The following is a 12,344-nucleotide window of genomic DNA, read 5'->3' as shown; positions in this document are numbered from 1 at the left end:
AAAACTCAGCTTAGCCCAGCTCTGGCTCCCCGTCCCTTGCAGACCTTTATGAATGAACTTTGGGAGTTTTTTTATGAATGGGAGCCCCAGCCTTGAATGAATCCCAGAGTGACGCGATCTGATTGGCCCTGGAAGCCGTAGCCTCTCCCCGTTCTGCTCTGGGTGAGGGCCAAGCCGAGCTGTGATTGGCGGGCGTGTCCCAGCCCGGGGCTTCATTCACAAAGTCAATGAAACAAAGAAGCAAGAAAGCAGAGCCTGGGAAGGAGGAAATGCACCAATGGGAGGCTCCCCCCGGGCACACTGTCTGAGCCGCCAGCAAAGCGAGCCCTTTCCCTGGGAGCGGGACTGGGGGAACATCTGCACGCACAGCCCTCGGGGCTGAGCCGCTCCGGGAGCCCCGCCGCAGGTGAGAGCCCGGGGGGACTGGGCGGGGGTGCAGGGTGGCAGTTCCCACTGGGGAGCGAGGCATCACCCCACCTCTTCGCACAAGTTTTGCCAGATGCAGCACGAACGACGTCTCGTTGCACCTCACACCCAGCGCTGCAGCCGGGGAGCAGGGAGGGGGCGGTGGGGCTGCTGCTGGTAACCTGCCCCCAGGGTCGTTTTAGGAAGGGGCTGAATCTTCGAGCCCCGCTCCTGTAGCTAGGACAAGCCCGTGGGGGGGGGGGGGGGGGGAGGGCGCGGGGATGGGAGATGCCACGAGGCCCAGCCTGGGACGTGGTGGGCTAAAGCAGGTGCAGCCGAGACTAAGGGGCGCGCCCTGTTTGCCCCCCAGCCCTTGTGAAACAGGCTCCCTCTGCCCGTCTCCCGCAGGTCGCTGCGCTGAGCTGGCTGCTCCATGCCCACGAGGAGCTAACGTATGGACGGGAGGATGAAAGGGTACTTGGACCAGCAAGTGCCTTACACTTTCACACACGTGAGTAGCGCTAGAACCGCAGGGCCGAGGCTGCAGACAGCGCCCAGCTCTCAGCCCCGGGGGGAGGTGGCCCAGGGCCCAGTCCTGACATGACTTTCCCAAGCTGGTTTGTCCTTTTCTTCAGAAACCGCCCGGAAATGGGACCCTCAGCAGCCGAGCTCTGATGGGCACCAGGAGACCCATGGACCCAGGCTTAGCACCCCCTCAGGACTCGGAAGGTAAAGGCAGTTGCAGCACCCCACGGGCAGTGGGGGTGGGGGGGGAGGCAGGGCTCATGGGGGACAGTGGGTGGAGGTAGCAGGGGGAGGGACAGGACTCATGGGTAGGGAGTAGATAGGGACCAGACCCTCCCCTCCCTCTGCTTCACTCCCCTATTTCCCCGCAGAGTTTGTGTTTCTTTCCCATCCCACATCACCAACCCTGGAGCATCCTGCTGTCAGTCCAGCCCAGGCCAGCCTTCAGTAAAGGCACCTTTCACTTTTCTTGCAGACCTCTTCCAGGATTTGAGCCAGTTTCAGGAGACTTGGCTGACAGAAGGTAGGCACCCATTCCTCTTTTTGTTTGTCTCTCATTTGTTTGTCTTTGGTGTTTGCTCTGTTCTTCCTTTACTTAGTTTGCCTAGTTCCAAACATTAAATATATTTTTCAGCCTGGCCAAACTCTGGTCTTGTGTAAGTCAAGGATTATGAATCACACTATTGTGCTGGGTATTTGCTTATGAATGGAACTTCGCCCTTGGCCCATTTTCAGTGTCTGCTGGCAACTGCTGGGATTTTGTGTTAATTTGTCACTTATCTTTGTTAGTTGCCAAAACACTGATGATTTCTTTAATAAACAATGGAATGTTGCCTTCAGTTTTGGGAGCAAAATGCTCTTCTGCTAATTCAGAAAAGCTAGTGCTCTGAGGAGGTTGTCTTGGAATTTCTTTGTGTCTCTAAACTGTGTATTTAGTTTTGTTGTCTAAACTGTTTTGCCTTTTGACTTCAGCACTGAAGGGAAATTATAAAATCTCTATTAGCCCAATTAATTTAAATTGCAACTAATTCTAAGTGGTCTTTTGTATTTGCTTTAACTGTAACGCTACCAGCGGCCTGTCCTCTGAAAGAGTTAAAATGTTTGTTTAATTTATTTATTAGCTGAAGAAGTACTCTTGTGTCTCAGAAAGCCCCTAGTATGTTGTTGGTACTTAACAAATATTTAATAATAATATCCTAAATACATATGGTAATCTGAGCAGCAATCTTTCCCCTAATTCTACCACAACAAGAAAATATACTCCTGCAAAAGCAGGATTTTTTTAAACAAAAATTTGTCAGTGGAATACAAAAAATTGGCTTTTATTTAAAAAAAATGTTTTCTATTCAGTTAAAACCAAAGTGAGAAGACCTTTTGATCAGGCAATGTTCAGGAATGCAGACTTCATGGACACAAAATATCATCTGGAGGCCACTCCAGGATTATAATACCCATTGTGTTCATGCTACAAGGGAAAAAGAGGAGGATTTGCTTGAAGTCCATCTATGTAAACACCCTTCATACACTCAGATTATGAAAGAAGTTCTTTTAACTCTCAAAACCTGTGGAGGTGTTAGTAAAAGGACTTCATGTCAGACTTGGGTTCTGGTGGAGTTTCAATTCTGGGCCTTCTGCTCTCTGATAGTTGTTTTAAGTTTGACACCATTAAAATTGGAAGAGCTTGCACAGAATCTCTTGTGCAATGTTCCATAAGTAAGCCCTGCAGTAACTAATTTGTGAAATTACTAGAGGGGAAGGAGAGGCCACATCAAGGTCTCACTGCTATGGACAGAGATAAGATTTCATTAGATAGTAATGCAAACCACAAAAAAATTTAGTGAAGAAATGATGGTTCTCTGCCTGGGCATACGTTGGGTGAAAGTTGTGGAAAGCTGCCTAATGGTTAGAGTGCTGGACTGGAAGAAAGAACTTCTGGATTCTGTTTCCCAGCTTTTGTCACCGGCTTTCTGTGTGACCTTGGACAAGCCAATTCACCTCTCTGATCTCCAGCTTCCCCACTTGCAAATTCATAATAAATGTTAATCCTTTTCACTTCTATAGTAACCTGCCATTCCAGGATCTCAAAGCACTTTACTGACAGTGATGAATGAACCTCTGTGAAGTATGTATTGCAATTCCCCTGTTGAGGCATGGAGCATCTCGGAGACTTGCTCCAGGTCGCACAGCAAGGAACAGACTCCAGGTCTCCTGATACTTGGTTGCACGGTATAACTGTAGGACTACACTCCCAGTCATGGGTGATAATATGGACCCACTTTACCCAGGCAATAAGTGTTTGTAAAGTGCTGTGTCATCTTTGGATGAAAATGCAGAGTTGTTATATTTGATTATTGAATATTTGTAGATGGGAAAATGAGATTTTTTTGCAGGGAGGAGTTGGTGGACTGGGGTAGACATTTCCCTTCCCCTGCCAAGGAAAGCATTAGATACAGTATATATTAGGGAGCGAAGAGAAGACCATCCATGATAAGTCTGTGAAGCTGCCTGCACCATACCAAACCCTATGGACTTTCCATTCCCACCACCTCTTTGTCTTTCATAAGATCTGACTTCCAGCGCAAAACTAAAGAGAAATCTTGAGCTTCCCAGTTATTTATAGACCACCTGCATTATAAGAAATGACCGACTATAACAAAAATGATAGTATTTATTTGTAAAAAAGTGAAATGCTGTTTCTGCGGGCACAGTTCTCCTGGAAACTGCCAAACTGCTAGTATTTTAAATCTAGCTCACTGAGTCTAGTCAGAGTCCAATTGGAGCCCTAGTTGAGATTGTGCACATGCTTTAACAATCCAGGTTCCGTTCCTTAGACTGTATGTGTATGGTGAAGTGGCTCTTCAGCTAATCTGAGATGCTGTAAATTTGTAAATGAAACAAACAAATTGCAGGCTGAGGATTTAAGTCCCAATTTCCCTGAGGAGAGCTCCCCTCTCAAGCAGGCTATTATTTGTTCTCCGTACTCGCATTCGCTGACGTGTTTGATAATCAGTTATTATCTAATGTCTGTGTATGTGGAGCTATCTGCTAGCATTTTTGTATCAGATTTAGACAATTCTAAACTACAGACATATCTTTGAACAGTGCAAGGGATAACTGACAAATTTAAGAATTATGAATAATGTGAAAAAGGTGAAACTTTTAAATATTTTATATATTTCCTGCCTCCACCTCATGCAGTTGAGAAATATAGCTTTCTGTTAAAGGCTTCCTGCAATTACTTTTAAAATAAAATACCGCAGGAAGGAACCAACTTGTAAATATAAAATCAGGAATTAGTTTGTGCCAAGCATCCAGCTATGCACAAAATAAAAAATGTAAGTATGTAACTTAACTTTGTTCTACAATTAGTTTAATTCAGGAGGTTTTTATAACAGCAAATAGGGCCCAATTTCCACATTGCACTGGTATAAATCACCAGTCTCTGTACATATGTAAGTCTTTTTTAGCAGACACTGGAATCTTAGGCCTTATAGCCACAACTTTCATGCTCTTTTCCACATCACTTTCTGTTTGAATTGGAGTATGTTAGAATGAAATGTGACTCTAGCAGTAGATAACTGTGGAACTAGTTTTGTGCCAACGCTTTCATAAACGTGACTCAGGATTCAAAGATGCAAAAGCTTCCCTAGAGAAAAGTTTCTGAACTTTCCTTAGTTGGCTGTGCGGACTCCATCTCTGTTTTTAGAACCAGTGGGGAAACGGGGTGGGGGAAATATTCTTCTTTGTGCGCCTCTGGTCTGAATGTGTTGGTTGTAACCCTAGGGAGCCCGTAAGTGCTATGGGATAAGATGGGGCAAGTGTTGATGGATTCAGGTTAAGTGACTAAAATAAGTCAGGAGAGAGGCTATGAGAAGCCTGTTTAGTTCCCAGCTCTCTTGGAAGCACGTCTGGTGGCTTAGGGGCAAAGAGGTTGGAAGTAAATTTCTTGGTTCTGTTGCAGTTATGTGAGATGGAGAACAAATTTGGAGAATTATGTTTCTCATGTAAGTGAGACTGACTGACAGCTCTGGCTTCAGGGCACAGGGCCTGTTGGTGCATCCTCCCACTGCCCTCCCCCAGCCCTACAGGGTTGTAGCTCTCAACCTTTCCAGACTCCTATACCCCTTTCAGGAGTCTGATTTAGCTGGTGTACCCCCAAGTTCCACCTCACTTAAAAACTACTTGCTTACAAAATCAGACATAAAAATATAAGTGTCAAAGCACAGTATTACTGTACAATTGCTTACCTTCTCATTTTTACAATATGATTATAAAAAAATCCATTGGAATATAAATATTGTACTTACATTTCAGTGTATAGTATATAGAACAGTATAAACACATCATTGTCTGTATGAAATTTTAGTTTGTACTGGCTTCACTAGTGCTTTTTATGTAGCTTGTTATAAAACTAAGCAAATATCTAGATGTGTTGCTGTTCCCCCTGAAAGACCTCTGTGTACCCACATGGGTACGCGTACCCCTGACTGAGTGCCACCGCTATAGGGCATCACACCTCAGAGTTGCATTCCAGCCATGCCCCTTCTGTTTGATTCCTCCATCTCAGAGCAGACACCATCCACTCTGTGGGGCTGAGATATGGACCATTGCCCTTTGTTCTCTGTTACCCTGAGTAAAACTGTCAGCAGCCCAGGGCAGGCAGCTGGCCATGATGCTCTATTAAAAATAACAGAATAGACATAGGCTCTTCGGGCAATAGACTGAGACCCCCAAACTCAGCTCATCTGTTGCTGAGACTGAATTTTAACCTACAGTCCCCTTGGTGCTATTGTCCAACTACTGCCTGGAGCCTGGGTGCCCTCGTCAGTCACTTGCGATGACAGAGTTCTCAGACTGTTCACTCTTTGAATTCTGTAGGAATTTTCTTTTCTTCACTCTTGGTTCCACTTAGAGCCATGCAGATTATTTCAAATGACAGTAAGTTGAGCTGGCAGAGTTTTACTGGCTCCAGTCTAGTCCGTTACTCAGGCCAGTACTGGGTTATTCCCTACAGTATATTTCAGGGGTGCTTTGTCCAGTCTAGTTTTAAGTGCCTCACGTGGTTGGGTTTCCACCAGTGGATGTAGCTGGTACCTAGTCCTACTATTGTAGCATTCAGGTAGCTGCTAGTCCTTCCCTACCTCTGTCCTTTAAAGCGTATGGTATCTATCCCACTTTCTGCAGTGCAGTTGAAAATGATTTTGTCCATTCAGCACTAGCAGCCGAAGTGTTTTCAGCAGCAATTTGATAGAGGCTTTGGGGAACAAGCATTCGCAGCTGGTATTCGTTTTCCTGCTGTGCAAAGGCCCAGGAAATGCTTGTAAGAAATAATAATAAAACATTAGCCGGGCCTGTGCTGTCTGGTCTGTATTGTCTCAAAGACCATTTCGTTTATGGCAATGGGCAGGTGCGGGGTCCTTTGGCAGATATCTTATGGACATGCCCTTTGCGGTCTCCGCACTGCGCTAGTGACCCGACGGTGTGTAACGGCAGGTCTGTCTGAGCGAGGCTCGGGACTCTGTCCCTATTTGTGTGTTCCAGAGAGCAGAGTTAACACTTAGCTAAGAGGAATTGGAAGAGTGGGCAGTGTGCACACAATCGCTAGTTGCCACCCTGATTCCAGCTCTGTCCCTGGGAGACTGTCTTGGGCTGTGAAGGAAATGTTTCCTGATATTCAGCCTACAACTTCCCCTGACCATTCAAGTGAACTGGCTATCCCCTGGGATCACACCCTACTTTTCTCCCATCCTATGGTCTTCAGAGACTTGCAGATGTTTTTCATTCCCTCCTGCCCCCATCTACATTACCTAACATTTTCCACTCTTTCACCTCCACTGGTGGTGCCAATGCAGAGAAGGGTCTTGATGCTGCCGCTGTGGTCACATAGACCTGCTCTGAGCAGGGTTGGCATCAAGGTGTTAGCGCACTAGCAGCTGCTGGAGCCCTGTCTATACTGGAGCCCCAGGGGAGCTGGACCCTTGGCAGCAGTGGCAGAAGCAGCCGTAGTTGCTATTTGTCCAAGCAATGCACATTTACCTCTCATCATTGCTTTTTGTGAATCAGCTCGAGTCATTCGTGCTGCACTTTTGAGTTCCGGTGCTTTATTGGCATATTCCTGGCTGGAGCAAATGAAATGGTCACATGCTCTTGGAGTGTTAAAAACAGGTTACAAAAAATTTGTACCAAAGGAAACTTTCCCTTCCTAAGTGGTGTCGATCAGAGAGCTGCTCCTGCATTTGCTGCTACCGCCCCTGCCCCAGTATGGCTCCGGCTGGAGATGCAATAAGTCCCCTCCTGCCCCCTGTGTGCCATGGGGCAGTCAGGACGGTCGTTTCAAATTACACTAAACCACATTTTTTACGCCAGCGTTTAAGAGTTACAGCACAAATGTGCTCCCTGCTGTGCAACAAGAGTGACCTCCTGTGGCAATTCAGGCAGCTCCTAAGTGCAGTGTCCATGGGCCTGTCCCCAGGGAGCACTGTCGGCTCTTCCTAGTTCAACTTGCATCTGTGGTCAGCGATACATATTGGTCACTGTGAGTCCCAACAGTCGGGATTCCAGGTGGGATCAACTCCCTTCCAGCAGGCTGGAACCCTCTTTGCCGGGTTTCTGCTTGTTACTTTGTGTTTTCTCAGCACTATCCCTCTACTGCTGGGAAACTCAGAGGGGCAGTTCGCTTCAGACAGTTTCTCTGTTCAGTCCCCTTTGAGTCACTTCCAGTTTTTCGTGGGACTTTATCTCCCCTCTCCAGAAGGGAGGAAGCTGTGCACTTCATTTTTGGGGCTGGTGAATGGTGGGGCTAGCAGCTAGTACCCCTGGGGGGTAGCTCTCTGTTTAGCAGCAATAGAATCTGACACTGGTGGCTGCAGCTGACAGGCCAGGTCCCTGCACTGTCTTCTCCACTTATCTGTGATACCAGGGAAATCCTTGTCTAGCTTCACTCCCCTGCATGATTTTCACTAGCCTTGAACTTTGGTTTGTAGAGTTAACTGGAAAAAAGAACAAAACAACTTGCACAAAAACTATCCGTTTGCAAGTTTCCTAACTAGGTTTAAATGCGAACCCTTAGATCTCTCCCGAGAACATACCTCTGCAACTAGACACTGTGCTGCATCTTATTGTTCCTTAACCTGCAGAGCCTGATGTCTCCACGCTCCGGCTTCTTGACAATACAGATGAAAAACTGTGGATATGGAACACTTTCAGCCCCTGAGGAAGAGCAGCGTTGTTCCAGCCCAGCCTGGCAAAGATTAGTGCTATTGTCTCCTTTGGTGTCACTGTCAGTTTCCCCCCCGCCCCCATTAGTTTCTGACAAGACTAGAGGTGGTGGCAGCATGAAGATCTCTCTTTAATCTGTTAATATGCAAGTAATACGGTAGCTGGTTGTTTAGACCCAAAATATTGCCTAAAAGTTAGAACTTCCTCCAGACCATAAACTTCTCTTTTTACCTGTAATAAAATAAACTCCCTGCTCTAGCCAAGGTGAGAACACGAGCTGTTATTTTCTAGTTCCTTAAGAAACCAAGTGAGTTTTTTCCTCTTCCTCCTGCAGCAGCAGCAAAGAGATGCTATTCTCTGGACTGGGCTGGCTGACCTACCTCACTGATGCTGTGAACAAAGTAACAGTAATAATATGTATTAGTATCTGTAAATTAGGCTCTTGTGTTCTCACCGCCCCTTGTAGGTGTAGGTGCTGTCTACATTACAAAGTGCAGCTATGCTGTGATCTGTTTTCAGGATTCATCTATATTAGAAATACCACCAAGACTTGCCTCTGACAGTGACATTATCTGTGGACCTGGCCATGATTAGAGAGCTCAGTTGTTCCTAGATCACAGTCCTGTGCGCTGTCCGCTAGATCACTCTTACAGCGTACAGAAAATGAGCTACGTTCCTTTCAGCTCTATTAGACACACAAAAGTTAGCCTTTTCACATAAAATCCATCTTTCCCAAGTGGACAAGAGCAAAAGCCAGTAAATACATCATGTTTCTCCCTTTGTTTGTAAAACCCAGTTCAAAGTTCTCATTGCTTTTAGAAGCATCTTTTCAACAAGAAAAGCAAAGCTGTATTCAAAACACACAAACCACTTACAAGTGAGCCAGTTTGATCTCTGCTGTCCAAATCTAGCATTTAAAATGCATGAAACAGAGCACATGTAAATGTCGAGAATTTCCATGTTGCTTATCTCTGCTAAGCACAGAAATACATATTTTCACTAAGCAGAGGGAGTAGGGTTGCCATGTCTCTGTGTATGTGATATACATTTTTCCTGCATCATAGTACCATGATACAAAATATATTTCAGGGCCATTGGAAATCGAAATGGATGTCGGAGCAGCTCTTCTGAATCATGTTGTGATGTCCCTTTTACAAGCCCGGTCTTAAATACTCACAGTGAGATTGCAAGTCTTGATTTCTGAACTGCGCAGTCTTTCTTCTTTACTTTAGCCTCATTTAGACTAAAGTTCAGCACCTACTTCTACAACTTCTTGCTAAGTCTCCTTTATTTCTATTTTAAAAGTTTCTATAGGATTTTGATCATCTCATTTCAAACCTCAACAGATGAGCTGCTGCAGCCTTACTCTCATTTTCCTTACAGATTGTTCAGATTTATATTTATATATATAGGGATATTTTTTTCCTCTGTGGTCTAACTAGAACATCTCACCATAGTCAGTGGCTTGGTTCCTTAATTTGTTTCATACAGAAATGCTTAAAGGGATACTGTCAACTTGAATCTGGTCTCAGATTTAATTTTTATTTTCTTTTTTAAAAACCCAAGCTTTTATAAAAATGTGAGACTGAAATAAATGTTTCCACCATTTAAAAAAAAATTCAGACAAACAGGTTTTTTGGAAAGGCTCAAAACCCGAGCAATGCAGAGCCATAAACTTGACAATGAAACTAGATATAAACAAAAGATGAACCATTGGCTAAGTCCACATAAATTGCATCCACAATTTTTTTTAAAGGGTAACATTAAAATCTATTAATCTATTCTTTGGCCCCATGCTATTTAATATCTTTATCATTGACCTGGCTAAAAACCCCAAAGTCATCACCAATAAAGTTTGCAGATGACAGAAAAATTGGAGGAGTAAACAATGAAGAGGACAGATCTCTGATTCAGAGCAATCAGGATCACTCGGTAAACTGGGCACAAGCAAATAATGTGCATTTTAATGTTGTTTTTCTAGAAGATTTGCTCTAGGAATTATTTTGGGACAGTTCTATGACCTGTGCAATATAGGTCAGACTACATGATCACAAGGGTCCCTTCTGGCTTTGGAATCTATCTATGAGTCTCCTCACCAGCTAAGAGAAATACAAAAAGTGAATAAAGAGCATAATATTCCATAATATTGAATGTTCCTAGTAACCTAGGGAAATAAATGTACCTGCTTGAAATGTGTTTTCAAGTTGACCAAGTCGCTCTAAAGTTCTGGGGCCTAATTGTTCCATCAGCAGGATCAGTCAATGGGAATTGTGTGTGTTCTATTGACAGGATAATGGGGGGCAGCTCCATGATCCTCTAGTTCTAACCTCTTCTTCCATTATTGGAGCTTTATCTGATGGATAGGGCTCCGTGTCTGTCATGGAGGTTGCAGAAATCACAGATTCCACGACTTTCCGCGACCTCCATGACTTCTGCAGCCACCAGTGTGGCTGACCCTGTGCTCAAGTAGACCTGAGGACAACCACACCGGCCATTGCTCAAGTTGCTCTGCAGCCAACCGCTCGGGCGGCCCCGCAGCCAGCTGCATCAGCCGCTACTGGAGCAGCCCCGGGGCCAGCCACACCGGCCACTGCTTGGACAGCCCCAGGCAGCTGGCCCCGGAGACTGCCTGAGCAGGGATCTTGGGGGTGGCAGGAGCAGCTGCTGCTCGGCAGCCTCCGGCAGCAGTCCTGGGGGCAGCCAGAGCAGTGGCAGTTGGGCGGCCCTGGGGGTGCCCAGAGCAAGCAGCCACTGCTCAGTGGCCCCCAGCAGCTGGTGCTGTTGACTCTCCCCGGCAGAGCCGCGGCCCTCCCTGTTCCCCCCCTCCGCAGCAGTGGCCCGCCAGGTGCCCCCCAGAGCAGTGGCCCCCCACCTAAGATTTAGTCAGGGATATTTATAGTACAAGGCCATGAATTTTTTATTTATTGCCCGTGACCTGTCCATGACTTTTACTAAAAATACCCCTGACTCCATGCATCTGATGAAATGGGGTCTAGCCCACGAAAGCTTAGGCTCAAATAAATTTGTTAGTCTCTAAGGTGCCACAAGGACTCCTCGTTATTTTTCCTGACTAAATCGTAGCCTTACTGAGGGAGCTAGCAGTGATAGATCTCATCTGGTGCTTCTGGCTGCTCTAACGCCTTGCAGTGAAACTTGATGTAGAGTGCTGGTTCTCGGGTTTTGAAGCAAAGGATTCTTGCTTCTTGCCCCACTCATGTTTGTGTGTTCTGTATGTGTGTGTTCATTTGCTCTGACAATTGTCCAAAGGCCTGGTACTGATGATGTGTCAGTGCAGTGGAACTGGACAATCAGGTGCCGGTTGTAGGCACTATGTGTCCTAACCCTTGTCCTATGGCTTTGCTGTGGGAATCATAGGCACCGACTCCGTGGGTGCTCTGGGGCTGGAGCATGGCAGCTCCCCACCCCCGCCCAGCTCACCTCTGCCTCGGCTCCACCTCCACCTCCTCCCCTGAGCGCAACACATGCCCACGTTTCCCCCCTAGCTCCCAGCGCTTGTGCCGCAAAACAGCTGTTTCGCGCGGCTGGGAGGGAGGGGTGGAGGGGGAACGCGGCACGCTTGGGGAAGAGGTGGGGCCGGGGCAGGCATTTTGGGAAGGGGTCCAGTAGTGGCAGGGAGGGGGCGGAGTTGGGGCAGGGACTTTGGGGAAGGGGTTGGAATGGGGGGGACGGGGCAGGGGCAGGGAAGGGGTGGAGTCAGGGCAGGGCGGGAGGGCGCGAGCACCCTCTGGCGCTGGTGAAAGTTGACGCCTATGGTGGGAATATGATGAAAGCCCCTCGAGTTGTGTGGCAGCTGAGGCCCCCTTTGAAGCCTGATGCCAGCCTCATGGAATCTGTGGCAGGTTCTGTTTGGGACGCCCTGAGCTCCGGGGTGGCTAATATGGGCTTCAACCACTGCTTGTACTTTACCTAACTGCCTGTATCCTTCCGATTAGCATCCCAGATTGTTCTGTGTGACTCCTTGGGAGGCAAAGCGTCCCTGGTTTCTGAAGAGACAAGTCTGGTTTCTCGCCTTCAGGCCTCACTCTAGATTTCTAAGGAGGAAACTGGAGCTGTGCTTAGCCTTATCCTGTTAAATTTGCATGAGTGATGTGATTCGGAGGAAAAGGTGCATCTTTTATGTCGTGATAAACCTGCCTTGATTTGCCTACTTTTGAGCAGTTTGTTCTGAACCCAAA

General features: G+C 46.6%; 1 protein-coding gene across 5 annotated transcripts in view; it reads left to right on the top strand.

Annotated features, from left to right (window-relative positions):
* Window positions 1-220: 220 nt before the first annotated feature.
* Window positions 221-12,344, top strand: part of ETV4 (ETS variant transcription factor 4) — a 45,090-nt gene continuing 32,966 nt past the window's right edge. For all 5 annotated transcript variants that reach the window (XM_048830397.2, XM_048830396.2, XM_048830398.2 and 2 more), the window contains exons 1-4: window positions 221-406; window positions 814-916; window positions 1,041-1,134; window positions 1,406-1,453. In XM_048830397.2, coding sequence (XP_048686354.1) covers window positions 860-916; window positions 1,041-1,134; window positions 1,406-1,453 — 199 coding nt within the window. In that variant the 5' untranslated portion in view covers window positions 221-406; window positions 814-859. The remainder of the gene's footprint in view (window positions 407-813; window positions 917-1,040; window positions 1,135-1,405; window positions 1,454-12,344) is intronic.

This window comes from Caretta caretta, chromosome 27 (genome assembly GCF_965140235.1).
Source record: "Caretta caretta isolate rCarCar2 chromosome 27, rCarCar1.hap1, whole genome shotgun sequence".
In the NCBI taxonomy this organism is placed as follows: domain Eukaryota; kingdom Metazoa; phylum Chordata; order Testudines; family Cheloniidae; genus Caretta; species Caretta caretta.
Note: the sequence above shows the minus strand (reverse complement) of the source record. Positions and strands in the feature narration are given on the sequence as shown.